Source organism: Thalassophryne amazonica, chromosome 15 (assembly GCF_902500255.1).
Source record: "Thalassophryne amazonica chromosome 15, fThaAma1.1, whole genome shotgun sequence".
Classification (NCBI taxonomy): domain Eukaryota; kingdom Metazoa; phylum Chordata; class Actinopteri; order Batrachoidiformes; family Batrachoididae; genus Thalassophryne; species Thalassophryne amazonica.
In genome coordinates this window covers 81,464,613-81,481,280 of record NC_047117.1, presented here as the reverse complement: position 1 = coordinate 81,481,280, position 16,668 = coordinate 81,464,613, and the positions used below count along the sequence as shown (strand labels likewise).

The 16,668-nt window shown below is 40.0% G+C and overlaps 1 protein-coding gene across 4 annotated transcripts in view; it reads left to right on the top strand.

Moving 5' to 3' along the window:
- Nucleotides 1-16,668, top strand: part of LOC117526909 (potassium voltage-gated channel subfamily KQT member 5-like) — a 313,438-nt gene that overhangs the window by 293,605 nt on the left and 3,165 nt on the right. The window contains exons 11-15 of one of the 4 annotated variants that reach the window (XM_034189028.1): nucleotides 3,265-3,488; nucleotides 10,085-10,190; nucleotides 13,152-13,283; nucleotides 13,451-13,558; nucleotides 15,068-15,194. In XM_034189028.1, coding sequence (XP_034044919.1) covers nucleotides 3,265-3,488; nucleotides 10,085-10,190; nucleotides 13,152-13,283; nucleotides 13,451-13,558; nucleotides 15,068-15,194 — 697 coding nt within the window. Of the gene's footprint in view, nucleotides 1-3,264; nucleotides 3,489-10,081; nucleotides 10,191-13,151; nucleotides 13,284-13,450; nucleotides 13,559-15,067; nucleotides 15,195-16,668 lie in introns of all 4 variants that reach the window. The other 3 variants (XM_034189027.1, XM_034189031.1, XM_034189030.1) reach the window with 3 other exon arrangements.

The following is a 16,668-nucleotide window of genomic DNA, read 5'->3' as shown; positions in this document are numbered from 1 at the left end:
ATTATGCACTGACCTTATCTGTTAGCATCAAATAAACTGTCACAGGTCACCTTTCTGACTAAATTTACCTTCTCACCCTCAAATTATTGTTGTTTTAAATTACTTTAACACTCTCTTTCCCTGTAAGCTTTCTAATCTTTATATAAGTAGGTCTTACAACAGGGGTCTCGCACTAGTGGCCCGGGGGCTGGATAAGGCCGCTCAACCAGTAGTTTTTGGCCTCCATCATGCCTTATGATATATGACTAAATATAATCCACATGATGACATTTTTTCTGCAGGTGGAACAAGAAACTGTTCACTTATACAGAGTATTACGCAGTGGCGTAGGGATAGACAGTGAGGCACGTACCGTCGCTCTGGGGCCCAGGGACATACAGGGGCCACTGAATTTGTCTGAACTAATTTACATGACCACAGTGACACGCACTGCAGACAACGTGCATAAAAGTGCACATAATGCACGTTATGAAGCTGATCCATTACCTTATAGCCTTGAAGCAAACCGATCTCTGTCATGGTTTCCCAGTTGGTGAAATAGTTAAGTGTAATATATTCCAAAATTATGTGTTTTTAATGAATAATAGGCTAAATTAACAATAAAGAATACTCAGTCAAAAGAAAAACATAATGTCTGTTGGTGTATTTTGTAAGATTCTATGCAGTGATGAATGCCGGGTAAACTATATGCTCCCTCCATGTCAGATAGCTAGATTTATGACAACTAGTGACACCAAAGACCTTGCAGAAAAATATGTTCCTAAAAACATCAATCCAGCAGTAATAAAAGACTGACTAAATTAGATAGTTTTGGATTTTCCAGCACGGCCAGCAGCCCACTGAGGAGTCCGGGCCCGGCCCCTCCTCTTGTTTCTGACATTGCCAGTGACAGTGGTGTCAGCTGAGAGATCATTTTCCAAGTTAAAAATGATCAAGCCATACCTGAGGAGCTCCACGGGCAGGGCAGGAGCAGCTGAGCGGCTTAGCTATCCTCTGCATTGAAAACTCAAGAGCCAGGGAGTTGGACATTGGAGATATTATAGAGGATTTTGCCCCTTCGCTGTTTGATCACCGCTGTGCACCAGTTTCACGGAGGGTCTGTGTTTTGGTCGGAAGATCTTGAAATAAAGTGTCAAAAAAAAAAAAAACAATATCTCTCTTCTGTCTTGTCATGCTATTGGCTTCATTTTATTATCGTCTCTTCTTGCCTTGAGGTTTATCATGTAGTGGTGCTGACTTTGCAAGAAAAAAATGATTTTGTAGTAATTTCAGCACCACCATGAATTAGACAGCTCCTCCCCTGCTGTTGGATGCGATGATGACTGTTGTGCACATGCGATTAATTCTGGATTCTTGATCTCTTAAAAAAATTCTAATACAATAACCAAAGTCATTTATTTGATTGTAAAATCCAACACATTGTTGGTAAAAATCTATAAAGACCTCATAGTGTGCGTAGGGCCTGTCAATATATCTTTCACTGGGACCCGTGCTGAGGTTTCTACACCACTGGTATTACAGCAAAATAAAAGTCTTCCAAAGTTCATGATAAATGGAAGCATTATGATGCTGTTGTCGTGTCCCAGTAACCTCGGCCTATGGATCAGTGATTTGATATAACTCAGGGTGTCACACCGTTTTTGAGCTGCCAAACAGAAATCAAAAGCAAAGCTGCAGAAACACACGAGAGGCTTTGTTATGGTAAATAGGTGATCAGAAACTGAATCTGACACATCCAGCATTAAAGCCACCGTGTGCAGGATTTAGGGGTGTTTATTACAACAAATGGAACATAGCATTCAAAACAATCTGTTAAGTGCTGTACAATTAACTGCAAATCTTTGTGTTTTCATATGTTTAGAACATGCCGTAATACCTACACGGTGACGCGCACCCCTCATACAGGCCACCATGTATGAGGTGTAACCCAAATAGTAACCCAAATAGACATATTCCTTTTTGTTGTTGTTTTTGTTGTTGCTGTTGTTGTTGTTTTTCATCATTTTGAGGTGTGGCTTGAAGACTGAAGAAAAAGAGGAATCAGTGGTTGTTCGCCTACATAGTCTTTACTGGTTGCAAATGCAGGCTAACAATTTTGAGAATGTTCATTTCTCAAAAAAAAAAAATTACACTTCATGTATGAACATCATTATTAATATTGATAACTATAACCAACAATAAACCAATATACATCATGCAGCCATCGCTCAGATTGGTACTCGTCCTGTCGCATCTCTCACCATTTGCATAAATTAGACTTCTTGTGTATTTTGGCCCTGCCGAGCTGGCAGCATAGCAATCGTTTGGCTGTGAAACACCCACTCTGACTGAAAATGAATGACAGCTGGTCAGTTTGCCTCTTGTAGCTATGAGAGCCAAGGGGTGATGGGGGTCCCAGCCATGCTTGACAGCATTGTAAACATGCCGTTGGCATGTCCTGTACTAGACAAACTTTATAATTGCATTTTCCCACCAGCCAAAGTGTTTTTCTGCATTGTTCATTTGGCCAAATAAAACTTTTAATGACAGCAAAATAATGTAGATAACGATGTGTTTGTGAAGGTTCATATCGGCCAATATATTAGCCAACCGATAAATTGGTGTTCAGTTCAAGATCGGTTCACCTGACCAAAGCAGTAAATTCAACAAACTGGGTTCTCCCATGTGCAGCATAACAATGAGAGGTTTGAGTGAGTGAGTGAGTGAGTGAGTGAGTGAGTGAGTGAGTGAGTGTGTGTCTATGTGAGTGAGTGAGTGTGTGTCTATGTGAGTGAGTGAGTGAGTGAGTGAGTGAGTGAGTTGATGACTCTATGCACGTTTGCTTGAGTTTAAAAATGTCATATTTTGCTGCAGCTGCGGACAGTAGCATTTTCTGGAACGATAAAAATGTGAAATTTAAAACAACGTTCAACGCATGCACACATTCAGACACACACAGCTGAAGCTTTCTGTTCATCCTCACTTGCATTTTGTTTAAAGCACCTGCTGCAATGCATGCTGGTCTTTCTCCTCTCTTGTCCTGCAGCCCGTCACCCTGACAGTGGCAGACCCATTATGATTATGGAATGAGTCCTGATGCAAAATAAAATAAGATTTGTGCAAAAGAACAAAGAAAAGTGAAAAGTATTTTCCACACATCTTGGATAAACAAACACATAAAATGCTGGCTCAGAGCCAAAGTCGTGAACAAATTTTCCCGTCACGTTACCACTCTTGTATTCTCCTTCTTGCTCCAACTGCCCTCTTCTGGTCTTCACTTTACAGTCAGAAGCTGAGCTTCAAGGAGAGAGTGAGGATGGCGAGCCCCCGCGGTCAGAGCATCAAGAACAGACAGATGTCATCGGGGAACGAGCGGCGCTCGCCGGTGGCTGAGGCCGGCACAGAAGGTACCAGTCCCACCAAGGTCCAGAAGAGCTGGAGCTTCAATGACCGCACACGCTTCCGACCGTCTCTACGCCTTAAGAGCCAGTCCCGCTCCACCACTGACGGTGAATCACCCACACTACATTTTAATTTAATTTAATTTAATTAATGTACCCATTCAAGTGGCTGGTAATTTGTTCTGAGACATTGTGCACATGACTAAGGAGGAAGTGCAGGTGTGCCTGCACAAGCTTCAGAGTTCGCAAAACAATTTGGCTCATATTGGCAATATAAGAATGTGAATTTATTTAATTATGAAGAAACAAAATTATAGTGGTGCCAAAGGAAATCAGTCTCATGACAAAAGGGTAAAAAAAAAAAAAAACTGAATAAATGGAAGGAGACGACACCTTTATGCCATTTGGAAATTTACAAATCACGCAATAATGTTGACGACGGACACAACTAACACATGATATAGAGCCAGCAAATAATCAAAGACATGCAGTTTCTCTGTCTCTCTGCTCAGATGAGACAGCGCTGAGTGAAATGGATTGAATTAAAGAAATCAGCCGTCACTGTGAGCCAGTTTATTTAATGCGAAAAGCGGCTCCTTTCCTCCTCCAACGACACCCACTGTAATGACTGCACAGCTGCCAAGTCTTGACAGTTTCAATCTCAGATCTTGTCTCCCAATCCTGCAGCTTAGGTTTTGAGCACCACTTTCAATCTATGTTTTCACCACATGGAACATTGTTACCTAAACTCAAACATTACCGTTATGATCGAGGAACAGCCGACAAAACTGAAGGTTGCCCTCGTGGAAAAGTTGTGGTCTCCACAATAAAAGTGCCTATTTGTGTGTATTGAATTATATTAGCACAATGTACCAGTAAGAATACCGTACTATGCAAAAATATTTGGTACAAAACCATGCATTAATTTTCTATACCCGATTAAAATCATTTAAGGGTCACGAGGAAGCTCGAGCCTCATGACCGGCTCAAGTAACGGGGGTATTCCACAGGGTGACGTTCTACTACAAATGGCCTCAATTCAAAAAAGACATGAAACACCACAACTAAAATCAAAATAGAGGTGGGGATGATTTTCGGTGATTACAGATGTGAATGACATGAATGAAACTCAACAACTAAGCTGCTTTCACTTTTTTTTAGCTCTTTATAAAACAGATTATAAGACTGCGCTCAACTGAGTCCTCAATCAAATCTTCAACATGCTTCCAGTTGTTAGGAGATTTTTTTTGTTCTTGTTCTTCTTCTTCCTTGCTGTTTTCAGTTAGTTTTTAGAATAAAAATTGTGTTCAGATGTAAACAGGGTTGCCGATAACTGCCTCTTGTTGCGGATCTTCCATCAATGCGTTTGTTGAACTTCAAAAAGTTTGCTCTTCTCCTTGATTCCTTGCCGTGCACCTCCACACCTGCCGAGGTTTCGTCACCTGATTTGGAACAGACTGGTTGTATTGAAGTCATTATGGCGACGGTATTCAAGTCAAAAGTAGTTGACTGGCTCAAAAAAGGGAAAGTGTAAGAGTAGAAAAAGTTTTTAAGAGGAATATAATAAATACTTGTTACCATTAAAAAAAGAAAAAAGAAAGAAAAAGATTCTACTCATGGATTAGTTACAACAGGCCCCTACAAATCTCCTTGTACATCCACTGGACTGTATTTCTTAACACAATCAAACTGCTCACTTAAAAGCTTACACTGCTGTTCACTTGCAAGAACAGGAATAAAAATGCCTTCTGAGATTTATCTCCATCGTCTGATGACCTTCAGAACCTTTTTGTGTTTAGCCATTCTTTTCAGCTCACAAGATAAAAAAAACGAACATAGCCAAAGACTGTTTATGCATAGGGGTGTACGTACATCAGGTTTGGATTCCAACTGTAGTGACGGTAAAAGAATAATTACCTCAATCAGGTCCACTCAGTCATTCATTGGCTGTAGTGCAGATTATACAAATAATGAATTTTTATCTGTGCAATGGAAACAATATTTTCATGAGTTGAAAGATGGAATGTTCCATTCATTATTTGTTTTATATGACACCTAGACAGTTTTACATAAATGTAGGTATAATGTACTGGAGCTGTTCAATGGAGCAAAACGTGAAACCAAAATGAACAGTAAATGGAGCCAAATTGCATAAAAAATGACATCAATCCTATACAGTGGGATAAATAATCAATGCAACATAACCTACAATCCACCAATCAAATGACGAGGATCTATTTAGGTGTTATACAAAACACAATAGTTCAGGGGATTCTGGTTCAAACACCACATTTGGCAGAAAAAAAACCCAACCCAGACATTAAAAAAAAAATGCTAAATGGCAGCCATTTTTCCAAGATTGTGATAAATATGCATAGACCTGCACAATATTGATGATCCAAGCAAGTCATACTAAAATAAAAATATTAATTATTTAATAAATAAATATTATAAAGAAAATATGTTGACTAAAGACAAATAAATTGCTTACTTTGCGAACCACTAGCCTAGCGTGGTCTCACCCCGGCCCGTCCCCTCAACCAAATTGTACAACCATTTGAAAGATTATTTCAGTTGCCTGCTCCATGACTCATCCTGTCATATCTGACAACTTGAACTTCAGTCTGCTTCCATGGAGAAGCATGTTCCATGTTGGCCATCAGTCTGTCTCAGTGTCTTGGCTGAGCTGATGCTTATTGATGGACTTCTATTCCTCCCTATCCGCCAGTTGGTGTTTGTGGGTGGACTGACAGCTTGATGGAAGGTGAGTGTTGAGTTCCAGCACCCATATGGGGTGTCGGAGAACCAGCTGGCGTCAGCCTGGTGGTGGAACGGAATCAGAAACCAAACTAGACAAAACCAGTTTCACCACCTTCTGTCTGACATGTTGACAAACTGATGCTTTGCTTTTGAAGGAATGACCTGACAATTTTACATTCAGATCCTACTGGCTGCTCACCACAAAGCCATTCCAACCAAAGTTCATTTGCAGCATTTTAGTGCAGCAAATAGGAAAAATAATTGTGCGTATTTGTGATAAAAGCATGAAATTTGTTCTAAATAAACATATGTTCTAAATTAACTAAGGTTTATTTTCAAACATGGGGGTATTCTGAAGATGACCACTAATGACCTGCAGGGGTCAATGAAGAATTACACAGGAATCAAAATCGAAAAATCATTGAGTTAATAGGGTTTTGTAGTTTGGACCACATGTCATGCTTAGTTGTCATGTTACCAGGTCATAGAATCAAATGGACGTGAACTTTGTTTGACTTTTACTTTGGAGACCAAGCATTCAACACAGGCAAAACTATTCCATTTATTAATCCTATTAGCTCAACCAATAATTTGCATCACATTTTACTCAAATTTAACATTTGACCTCTGTACAAACTGAAATTGACCTTTGTGTCCATTTTTGTTGTTTGTACCACATAACTCCAAAACATTCAGTCGTAGATAATCCAAACTATACCTTTTTGGAATCTTTATGATCAGACAAATATCTTTATGATCAGGCAAATATCAATACGATTAGAGCATTTGTAAATTTGACCATTGTAGGTTATTAGAGGTTAGCTCCAGGATCCAGGATCCAGGTTAGCTCCACCTCCATGTCTGAAAATAAACTTCATGCCATATACTAACACTCAAGTGTGGTAATAAATTAAGCAAAGCTTGTATATTGAGTTGGAATGGTGTGTGAGTCCAGAATGTTTTTAGAACCTTAGACCTCGACAGCTTTTAGAAGAACTCAACCCTTTCATTTCCTGTTAATTACTTAATTTTTTAATGTTAATTTACTGTCTTAATATATTTGTAAATTGTTTTTTAAATGGACCACAATGGAAATAAGTGTTTTTACTTTCTTGTGACATCCATGTATTTTTAACGTATTTACAATTTTATTATGTACTTATGTTGAACTTACTAAATAAAATCACGCACGCACGCTTTTAATATATACAGTTGTGCTCAAACGTTTACATGCCCTGTGTTTAATGACAGCTGGCACCCTTATTGGTGCATTGCTGCCACCTTCTGAATCAGTCCAGAATAGCTGAACTAAATCCTCTTGAGTGGTGTGTACAATCGTTGCGCATGAGTAAATGACATCTGCTGCACTGACTGTGTCTACAGAAATTGAATTTGATTATACCAAGGAAGATATGACAAGCTGCATGAGAACACAGCGAACATTTATTAACAAGTGTTACAGGACCTGGCTTCTCTGTCTGCAAACTTACTCTGCCCCTCTGCAGTCACAGTCTTTTATATATGTGCTTACCGCCCTCTTCCGGTAACAACAATTAATTAGCATTTCAGACACCATAGTGGCCTTTTGGCGTGTGTGTTGTTTAATGCTCAACCCTTCAGAATTACTTAGCGCATTACTTTAAAATATATGTGCAATATTTTCACTTTGTAAAAATGACAGAGTTGCCGTTAATGTCGATAAACTGTCCGGAATTATTTTTGTTTTTATAAGTGAAACCATGAGAGAAAAGTGCTTTGTGTTTCATGTCTCCTACCCACTGTCTGTGTTGTTATATGTGAAAAGTAAATTACACTTTTTTTAGGGGGGTGCAGCAGCAGGCCAGGTGCCTAAAGACAGAAGCTGTGGCTTGTTGTTCATTTGGGGTTTGTGATCACCTTTGATTTTACTCAGAAGCCTCAGTGGTGCTTGAACTCGAAACTGATTTAGCGGTTTATTGGTTTAGCATTATAAAGTTAACTTTTCAGTTAGCGGATTTGCGGTTATCGAAGCTAACTTTTTGGTTAGCTGTGCCCACCACCGTGTGTGTGTGTGTGTGTGTGTGTGTGTGTGTGTGTGTGTGTGTGTGTGTGTGTGTGTGTGTGTGTGTGTGTGTGTGTGTGTGTGTGTATATATATATATATATATACGAGCTCTATTAGAAAAGTATCCGATATTATTTTTTTCAAAAACCATATGGATTTGAATCACGTGTGATTACATCAGACATGCTTGAACCCTTGTGGGCATGCAAGAGTTTTTTTCACGCCTGTCGGTTACGTCATTGCCTGTGGGCAGTCTTTGAGTGAGGAGTCGCCCACCTTCTCGTCGTTTTTTTCATTGTTTAGGAATGGCTCAGAGACTGCTGCTTTGTTTGATCAAAATTTTTTAAAAAACTGTAAGGCACAACTGAGTGGACACCATTCGATAAATTCAGCTGGTTTTCGGTAAAAATTTTAACAGCTGATGAGAGATTTTGGTCTGGTAGTGTCTCCGTAAGGACGGCCCACGGTGCCTGACGGCGATCTGCACTTCGAGGCGGCAGCGTCTCGCCGTTTCAAGTTGAAAACTTCCACATTTCAGGCTCTGTTGACCCAGTAAGTCGTCAGAGAACAGAGAACTTTCAGAAGAAGTCGGCATGAGGAGTTTATTCGGACATTCCATTGTTAACGGACATTTTGTAATGAAAGAACGTGCGGGCAGAGTCGCATGTCGGGCCGGACCCGACCGCAGGGGGTCGTGACAGGAAAAACACCTCTGTTGGAAACCTTAACGGACAAGTTGGAACATGCCCAAGCTGTTAAACAATTTCTCAGTTACTCACTTGTTGAAAGCCATCAAAAGCCGCCTGAATTTTACAAATGGTTTTCAACACGGAGGTGTTTTTCCTGTCGCGGCGCACACAGATTCACCGAGTCGTCACGGAAACAACTCGGCGAATTTGCGCGCACGTCTTTCATTACAAAATGTCCTTAAACTGTGGAATGTCCGCATAAAGTCCTCATGCCGGCCTCTTCTGAATCTTCTCTGTTCTCTCACGACGTCCTGAGTGAATTAAGCCTTAAATTAGGATGTTTTCAGGTCGAAACAGGCCGACGACGGCGCCTGTAAGTGCTGCGCGACGTCCCGCTCCGTGGGAAGTCCTTACAGCGACAGAAACACCCCATAATCTCTCATCAGCCGTTAAACTTTTCACCGAAAACCAGCTTAATTTCTCGAATAGTATCCACTCGGATATTCCTCACAGGTCCAGAAAGAATTTTGATAAAGCAACGCGCGCCGTCTCGAGCAGCGTGTGAAACAAAGGAATTCAGCCGAGAGGTCGGGACCACATCTCACTCAAGGCCTGCCCACAGGGAAATGATGTCACCGACGCGTGAAAAAACTCACGCATGCGCACGAGGGTTCAAGCATGATTGGTGTAATCGCACGTCATTCAAATCCATATAGTTTTTTAAAAAATAAAAAGGTAGGATACTTTTCTGATAGACCTCATATACATACATTAGTATACAGTACACATTTCAGTTTGCCTCTGTTTTAAGAGAATACCTTCTTTTGATTTGTTCTTGTTCTTTTTAACAATTTTTTGTTTGAACTGAGCAAATAGCCTGAGTCTGCAGCCCAACCCTGGTACTGAGTTCCTCTGTTTACCTCCTCAGGGTGTCGTAACGCAGGAGGCTCATAAACACAAGTGCAATGTCACAAAGTTCCATTGCTGGCAGTATATCTGAAGGCACACCAGAGTCTTTAGAACTGGTCCTAGCAGCAGCTCCCTCCAGTATTACAATCCTCAATGTGAAAGAAGAAATCACAGTGTGTAAAATGTAGCCACCTGTACTCTGCTGTTTGACAAAAGACTCATTTAAAACACGTAAATGCAACGCCTGATCACTTAACTGCATGTAACACAACTCCTCCTCTGCTCCTTTCTCCCAAACAGCAGACTCCAACATTGCAGCGGAGGATGGTTTTGATGACAAAGGCTGCCACTGCGAGATCTCCGTGGAGGATTTGCTGCCTTCAGTTAAGTCTGTCATTCGGGCTGTCAGGTGAGATGAAACATCTCATCCAACAACCATAGGACACTTTAACGCTGCACTGTGTAGGATTTAAGGGCATTTATTCATAAAAATACAATATAGCATTCATAACCATCTGTTCTTTACCTGTAACAATCCACTGATGTGTGTTCCAGAGCTTCGAAAGAACCCTTCATATGTATATAAGTGTGGACCCCCTCATGGAGGCAGCCATGTTGGACTGCCATGTTGATACAGTAGCCCAAAAGGGACATACTTACTCTGCCTTTTGCAGAAGAGAGAGAGGAATTAAAAGAGGATTTAGAGGTAGCTAGTGCAGGCTCATGCCACGAAGACCAGCAGCCAGGTGGTGCTGTCCAGAAGAAGTTAAGTAAACCTTACTCGCCACAGCCAAAAGATGCTCTGGTGAAAGACACGCTAGAGCCCGTGGGTTTTAGCCTCATGGTTAAAACTGCCTGCTTCCAATCTTGGGCACTGCGGGTTCGAGCGTGGGAAGAAGCAACGGAAATTGCACAAACAAGATTGCGAACTCGCATTTCTCTGTAATGGAGGATTATACATATTGCTAATCATGAGAGAAGGCAAGGGAGCATGAATCCCCGTCACCAAAGAAGCAAAAACGTGAAGGGAAACGCAATTATAACTCAGTGTAATACCATAATACAACCTCACCACTAGATGACACTTAAACCTCTATATTGTAGCTTTAAACTAATTTAACCTCGTCGACAACCAGACTGCCATGAAATATGCAATAGCTTCATATATAAAAAAAAAAAAAAGATTAAAAAGTACTAGTTTGCATGAATGACAAATACATGAAACACGTTACCATCAGTTAATCACTAAACAACTACAAGTCTCATCAACTTGTCCTTTCTGGATATTTTAAAGTGGTTATAGGTTACTATCACCCACAATCAGTGGTGGCCAAAGTTCCGCTAATTAGCAAAGCTAACTTTTTCATTAGTAGATTAGCTTTTCAGCTAACTTCAAAAACCATCAGCGAAACAATTAGCTTCCAATAAATTTAGTTCCGATAACTTTTAGACCACTAATGTTTTTCTACATAGTTAGTAATGGTGAAAAACATTTATAAACCCTGTTGGCTCCTGTCTGCTATGTATTTTATACTAATGTAAAAAAAAAAATGACATTTTACAAAAGCACATTTATTTGTAAACAGTAGCTGAGAGTGTGTCAGAGGCAATGCTGAAAGTTATTGGTTACCTGTAGCTTCCGATAAATTTTTTGGCAGTTTATCACAATCTGCCTACAATCAAATATAATAATTATCCATCATAGAAAGCAATAATCATTCATCAATGACAAAAATTATATTAACAACAAAATTATTGATTAACTTTTCATTGAAGGTGCTGAAACTGGCCTTGGGTTCATTTTCCCTTAACGGCTTGATATCAGGTCGAGTGTGGGCGCATACGTTGGTGCCATGCCCTGGTGCATTCACCACTCTACAGAAGCACCCTGGGTACTGGATGGCAACCACAGGTCCAACCCCACCTCCTGAAATTAGCCATCTAACTCCCGCAGCCCAATGATACATGGATAATGCTTTAGTTTTTACGGGAGGCCAACATATGGCCATTGGGTATTGCAAAGACCTAGTGTCTGTCTGTCCCTCTGTTTGTGTACAGCATGTCTATTACTGTCACAGTCTTCACAGGGAACATTCTTGGGACACAGACCTTGGACAAGTTTGAAAATGGCTAACCTTGACATATTTTAAGAAGTTAAAAAGTCCATTCTGTACCTAATTTTATGGCATGATGTTGTGGACTTTGGCATGGTTACGTCACATGCTGCTAGCTAGGTGGAAACTCTGTTTTATTTGTGTATAAATGTAAGATCTTTATCATATATTGTGTAAAAGCTAGCAAGAAATAAACACCTCTAAAACTGAAAACGCTGTTTTTGTAACCTGATAACACCTCTGGAAGTATTTACAAACCATTTAATGCATGGTAGCATGGTGAAGTCACATACTGCTAGCTAGGTGGAAACTCAGTTTCGTTTGTGTGTAAATGTGGTTTACTGGTTTTGTCCCTCGATGGGCATCCACGAGGTGTACATGCGACATCTCCATAAGGTGTCTTGTAAAACACTTCAGAGATCTTATCTGGTTACAAAAACAGTGTTTTTAGATTTAGAAGTGTTTATTTCTCAAGAACAGAAGTGTTGGTGAAGCCAACCATAGTGATACAACAATCTCACACATCAGCTTTCATGTTTGTACGGGAGTTTAGACCAAATCAGGGACCCCCTGCTGTCAATATCATATTCCTTCATGAAATTAGAGGCGTTTTGTGTTTGGCATTGAGGGGGGGGTGTAATCCACAAAAGACATATGGGGGTTTTTTTTGTGTTTGCACCAAGACCTACAGGAAGGATTACATCAGAAACGTCATATATTTTTCATCATGAATCGTTAAAGCTCGTTTTGTGACATCATGACATGACATGAGGTATCACGCGCTCCACTGGCTGCAGCTCAGACAGACAGGATTTCAAACAGGATCAAGGTGAGGTGGATCATCCAAAAAAGTTCTTGTCATGCACTGTTCAGGTTTGGTTTTTCAGCTGTCTGCCTTTGCAGTTCAACAGACCACTTCAGAATCTCACATTCCGACCTTTTACTTCCCTCACGTTTACCTTTGCAGCTGTTTTTTACATCGTGATAGTTTTACGCTAAGTCTGCATAAAGCAGCAGCATCGACTTCGCTAGACACCACGCCATGACGTGAGTGTTTACATGGGTATAAAAAGCAGGAAGCTGATAATGCAGTGACATATTTTCAAAAGTTGGTAAAAAGGTTAAAAAAAAAACCACAAGTGATGAGGTACAGTTTGAAGGACGTCTCGGCACGCTGGGGTCACTGCAGGTCGTTCTTACCAACAGACTATGCCAGAGCTCCATTTTGTGTCTCATTTATGACCTTCTTTACCCAGAATAATGAAATTCCATGTGGCCAAGAAGAAGTTTAAGGAAACGCTGCGCCCATATGACGTCAAGGATGTGATTGAACAGTACTCAGCCGGACACTTGGACATGCTGTGCCGCATCAAGAGCCTGCAGACCAGGTAAGAACATCCTGCTACTGTTTATCCAGAGTGCATGTACATACCGTACGTATCTGCACTTGTGACCATTGTTTAGCGCTTGTGTGCACCTGCTGCATACACAATCGTTTTGTATTTGTAATTTCATGCATATATGTGCACGTGTCTTTACTTTGTGTCCCCCGCAGGTTGGACATGATAGTAGGTCCTCAGCCACTGAGCGGCAGAGCCAAGAACTTTTCCTCCAATTTCCTGTCTGTCTATTACAGCCAGGGCAGAAAGAACTCCGCTCAGGGGTCAGAATGCCTCGCCCCCCTGCCCCAGCCGTACGGGTTCACTTCATTTCTGACTCCATCATTTCAGGATGTAACGAAAGCAGTTCTGACTATTTGACCTCACTGTCACGATCCTTGAAGTGACTGAGTTGGAAGTGAAATGAGCTCAGTGTTCCTTCATACTTCGCTCGCTGCCGTTTTCTGTCTAATGTACGAAATCAAACTAACACAAGTCAACGTTCACATGAACCACACTCTGTTCTAACCATGACTGTCAACGTCAGAGCAATACTGACCCCTGCTGCCTGCATCCTGAAACTACTCTTTAGTCTTTGTAAACAAAAATAGAAATGCAACACCCATTTCAACAATTTTACATTCACGAATAAACAATCTGGCGACTTTATAGAAAGGCACGCCAAGAGTGCAGTGATGGAAATCTTAGATGCAGGCACTGAGGGATTTGGGTTCATTTTTGTATTTTTTTTGGTTGTTTTTTCCAGTATTTTGTCCGGGATATTGATTTGATCATGCTGAAAATTCAAGGTTGGTGTAATTTTTCAAAAGTTAAAATTCATGAAATTTGAGTTTAATGCCCAGTTTCAGAGTTACAGTTTAATGTGTTGTCTGCTACAGGTTTTTGAGTCAAATCTACAAAACCAATAAGTGTTGCATTTCATTTTTTTGTTCAAAATATAGTTGACACAGCTGATCAGTATTAACTTGTGTCACTTAGTGGGCAGGCTTTAACACATCACTGTCAATTGCAACAAGAATTTAGGGAATTACCAATTATCTGAGATCAGGAAAAATATAATTTTTTATTAATTACAATAAAGATGTGCGTCTGTTAGCCCAAATGGTGATTTTTAAATGGTGTAATAAATGCATGACATCATCATTAGCCTATTAACAAACAGATGTTATTAACCAGATTCTTCTAAACCTCACTGGATTTTATAGGATCTGCAGCTGTAGGTAGGTCCATAAATATTTGGACATGGACAACATTCTTTTTTATGGCGTCTCACAGAACATTAGAGCTAAAACCAAACAATGGCCATGAGCTGGAGGTGCAGACTTTTCAGGTTCAGTGAATGGTGTAAAAATGCCAGCACTGTCTTGTGGGATCCCCATTTATGAGGGACCAAAAGTAATTGGCCACCTCGTTACACAACGTTACATCTGATGATCTCATCAGCTTGCTGACACATTGTAGAATATGAGCCCTTAAGATCTCAGCGATGAAGCATAAAATGAAAAGAAACACAAATCTGAAATGGCCAAATTAGAAACCTACTGTAAAGCACGTGTCTGCATGCTTATTTAAATTAATTTTCTGTAACTGTGCGATGTTTATTTTAATCAAAATCAAGGGAGGAAGTCCTGATTTTGACACTTCATTCCAAATCTTTTCTACAAATCTTTCTCCAAGGAAAAACCTGCTGCCATTTCATCGATCCTGTCCCCCTCCGACATTTTGTAGAATGCTGTTATTAACGTTTTCTAGTGTGTATGTCTGCCTTCCAGAGTGGACCAAATTCTTGGGAAGGGTCAGATCCCGCTGGATAAGAAGATCCGAGAGAAGCTGCTGTCTGATGGCGACATTTTGGAAGATGTGAGCATGTTGGGTCGTGTTTGTAAGGTGGAACGGCAGGTACGCGTTTCTAATAGTTCGCAAACTTGTTCATTAAATAATAATGTCTGTCTGTTAGCCCCCACACTGAAGTGCAGTGGCCTCAAGGTAATTATTGCACCAGTCACCAGCAAAATAATGTCCTGTGGGAGTAATATGTTATTTAGGGTGGAAGTTAAATAACATAATTATGTACATAATGATCGGGTTTTGAAGTTCAGAAACCGACCATTATGGACATAAATGCTCACTTAATATCTACAATGTTCCTGTTAATATTATTTTTGCGTTCGATCAAAGAAAATGGTGCTAAAATAGCTTTTTTATCATTGGTTTACAGGCTCTTTGTCATTGCTGGGCAGCATTTCGGAGTTAAAAAAAAAGCATGATTTGGGGGGGTTTCAAGTTCAGGCAGTGTTTACAGTGGGGGGTTAGACTAGATCATTTGGTCAATGATTTGTGTTTTCTTGTTCATAATAACCATCCCCATATTTTTAAGGGAGTAATTCACCGCAACGTTTAATTATGCAAAATAGTCCCGCCCCCTAGTGGTGTAAAACAATCAAGAAAAAGCAATTGTACAAAAAAGAAAACGCAATATTTATTTCTTCTGACTGGACACAAATAGGTCCCAACAGATTTTACTAAAATCAACTGCTGCCACTGGAAAATTTCTTTTTACCATTAAAAATATGCATGTTATTACAAGCAGAAAGTATTTTAATTTATAACGAAAGAACAAAAAATAAAAATAACGAATGGTTGCTGTTATTTGAAATAAATGTTTCTGTTCAGCCACATTTAAAAATTGAAAGTTTCTGGTTTTGTTTTTGTTCTTTGAAACAGTTCAAAGTCACAAATATTTAGTCACTGACAAAATCACGAACTTTCTTTCTTAGACAGTCACAGTATAGTGCAAAGGTTTTTGAAAACTAGTGGAAAAACTGTTAATATTTAAAACCAGAAGCACTCAGAGAGTGCAAACCTCTGTCAAGGCCATGGGGTCACTGACGCCATAACATCTACACGCTGCGGAATCATTGAACCTAAAAAAGTCTAACAATGATGTTTGCTCAGTAATAAAAAAAGTTTCACCTGCTGTGACTGGATAGCATGTATCCTTAGCGCTTGGCATCACAGTTTATTGCAACTTGCACCTTTCCCAGAAGCTACTGTCATCTGAGCACTGATATTGATATTGCATGTGCTTATAGACAAAAACAAATAAGAGACAAAATTCAATTTATTATTCAACTAAACTGCAAATATATGAATTTTTTAACATTTATGAAACACTTCTCTAAATAAATAACAGTAAATTCTGAAATAGAACTATTTTTTAAGTGTTGCATGTGCTACATAATGAAGTGCACCGAAGCAGAATATATGCGACAGTAAGGTGCTGATGTCAGCTTCTGGGTTTTCTGGATCCTAGGCGTGATTCATCAACACCTGGGAGTGGGTTTTGCACCTTGTGTACTTTGTTCAGTGATGT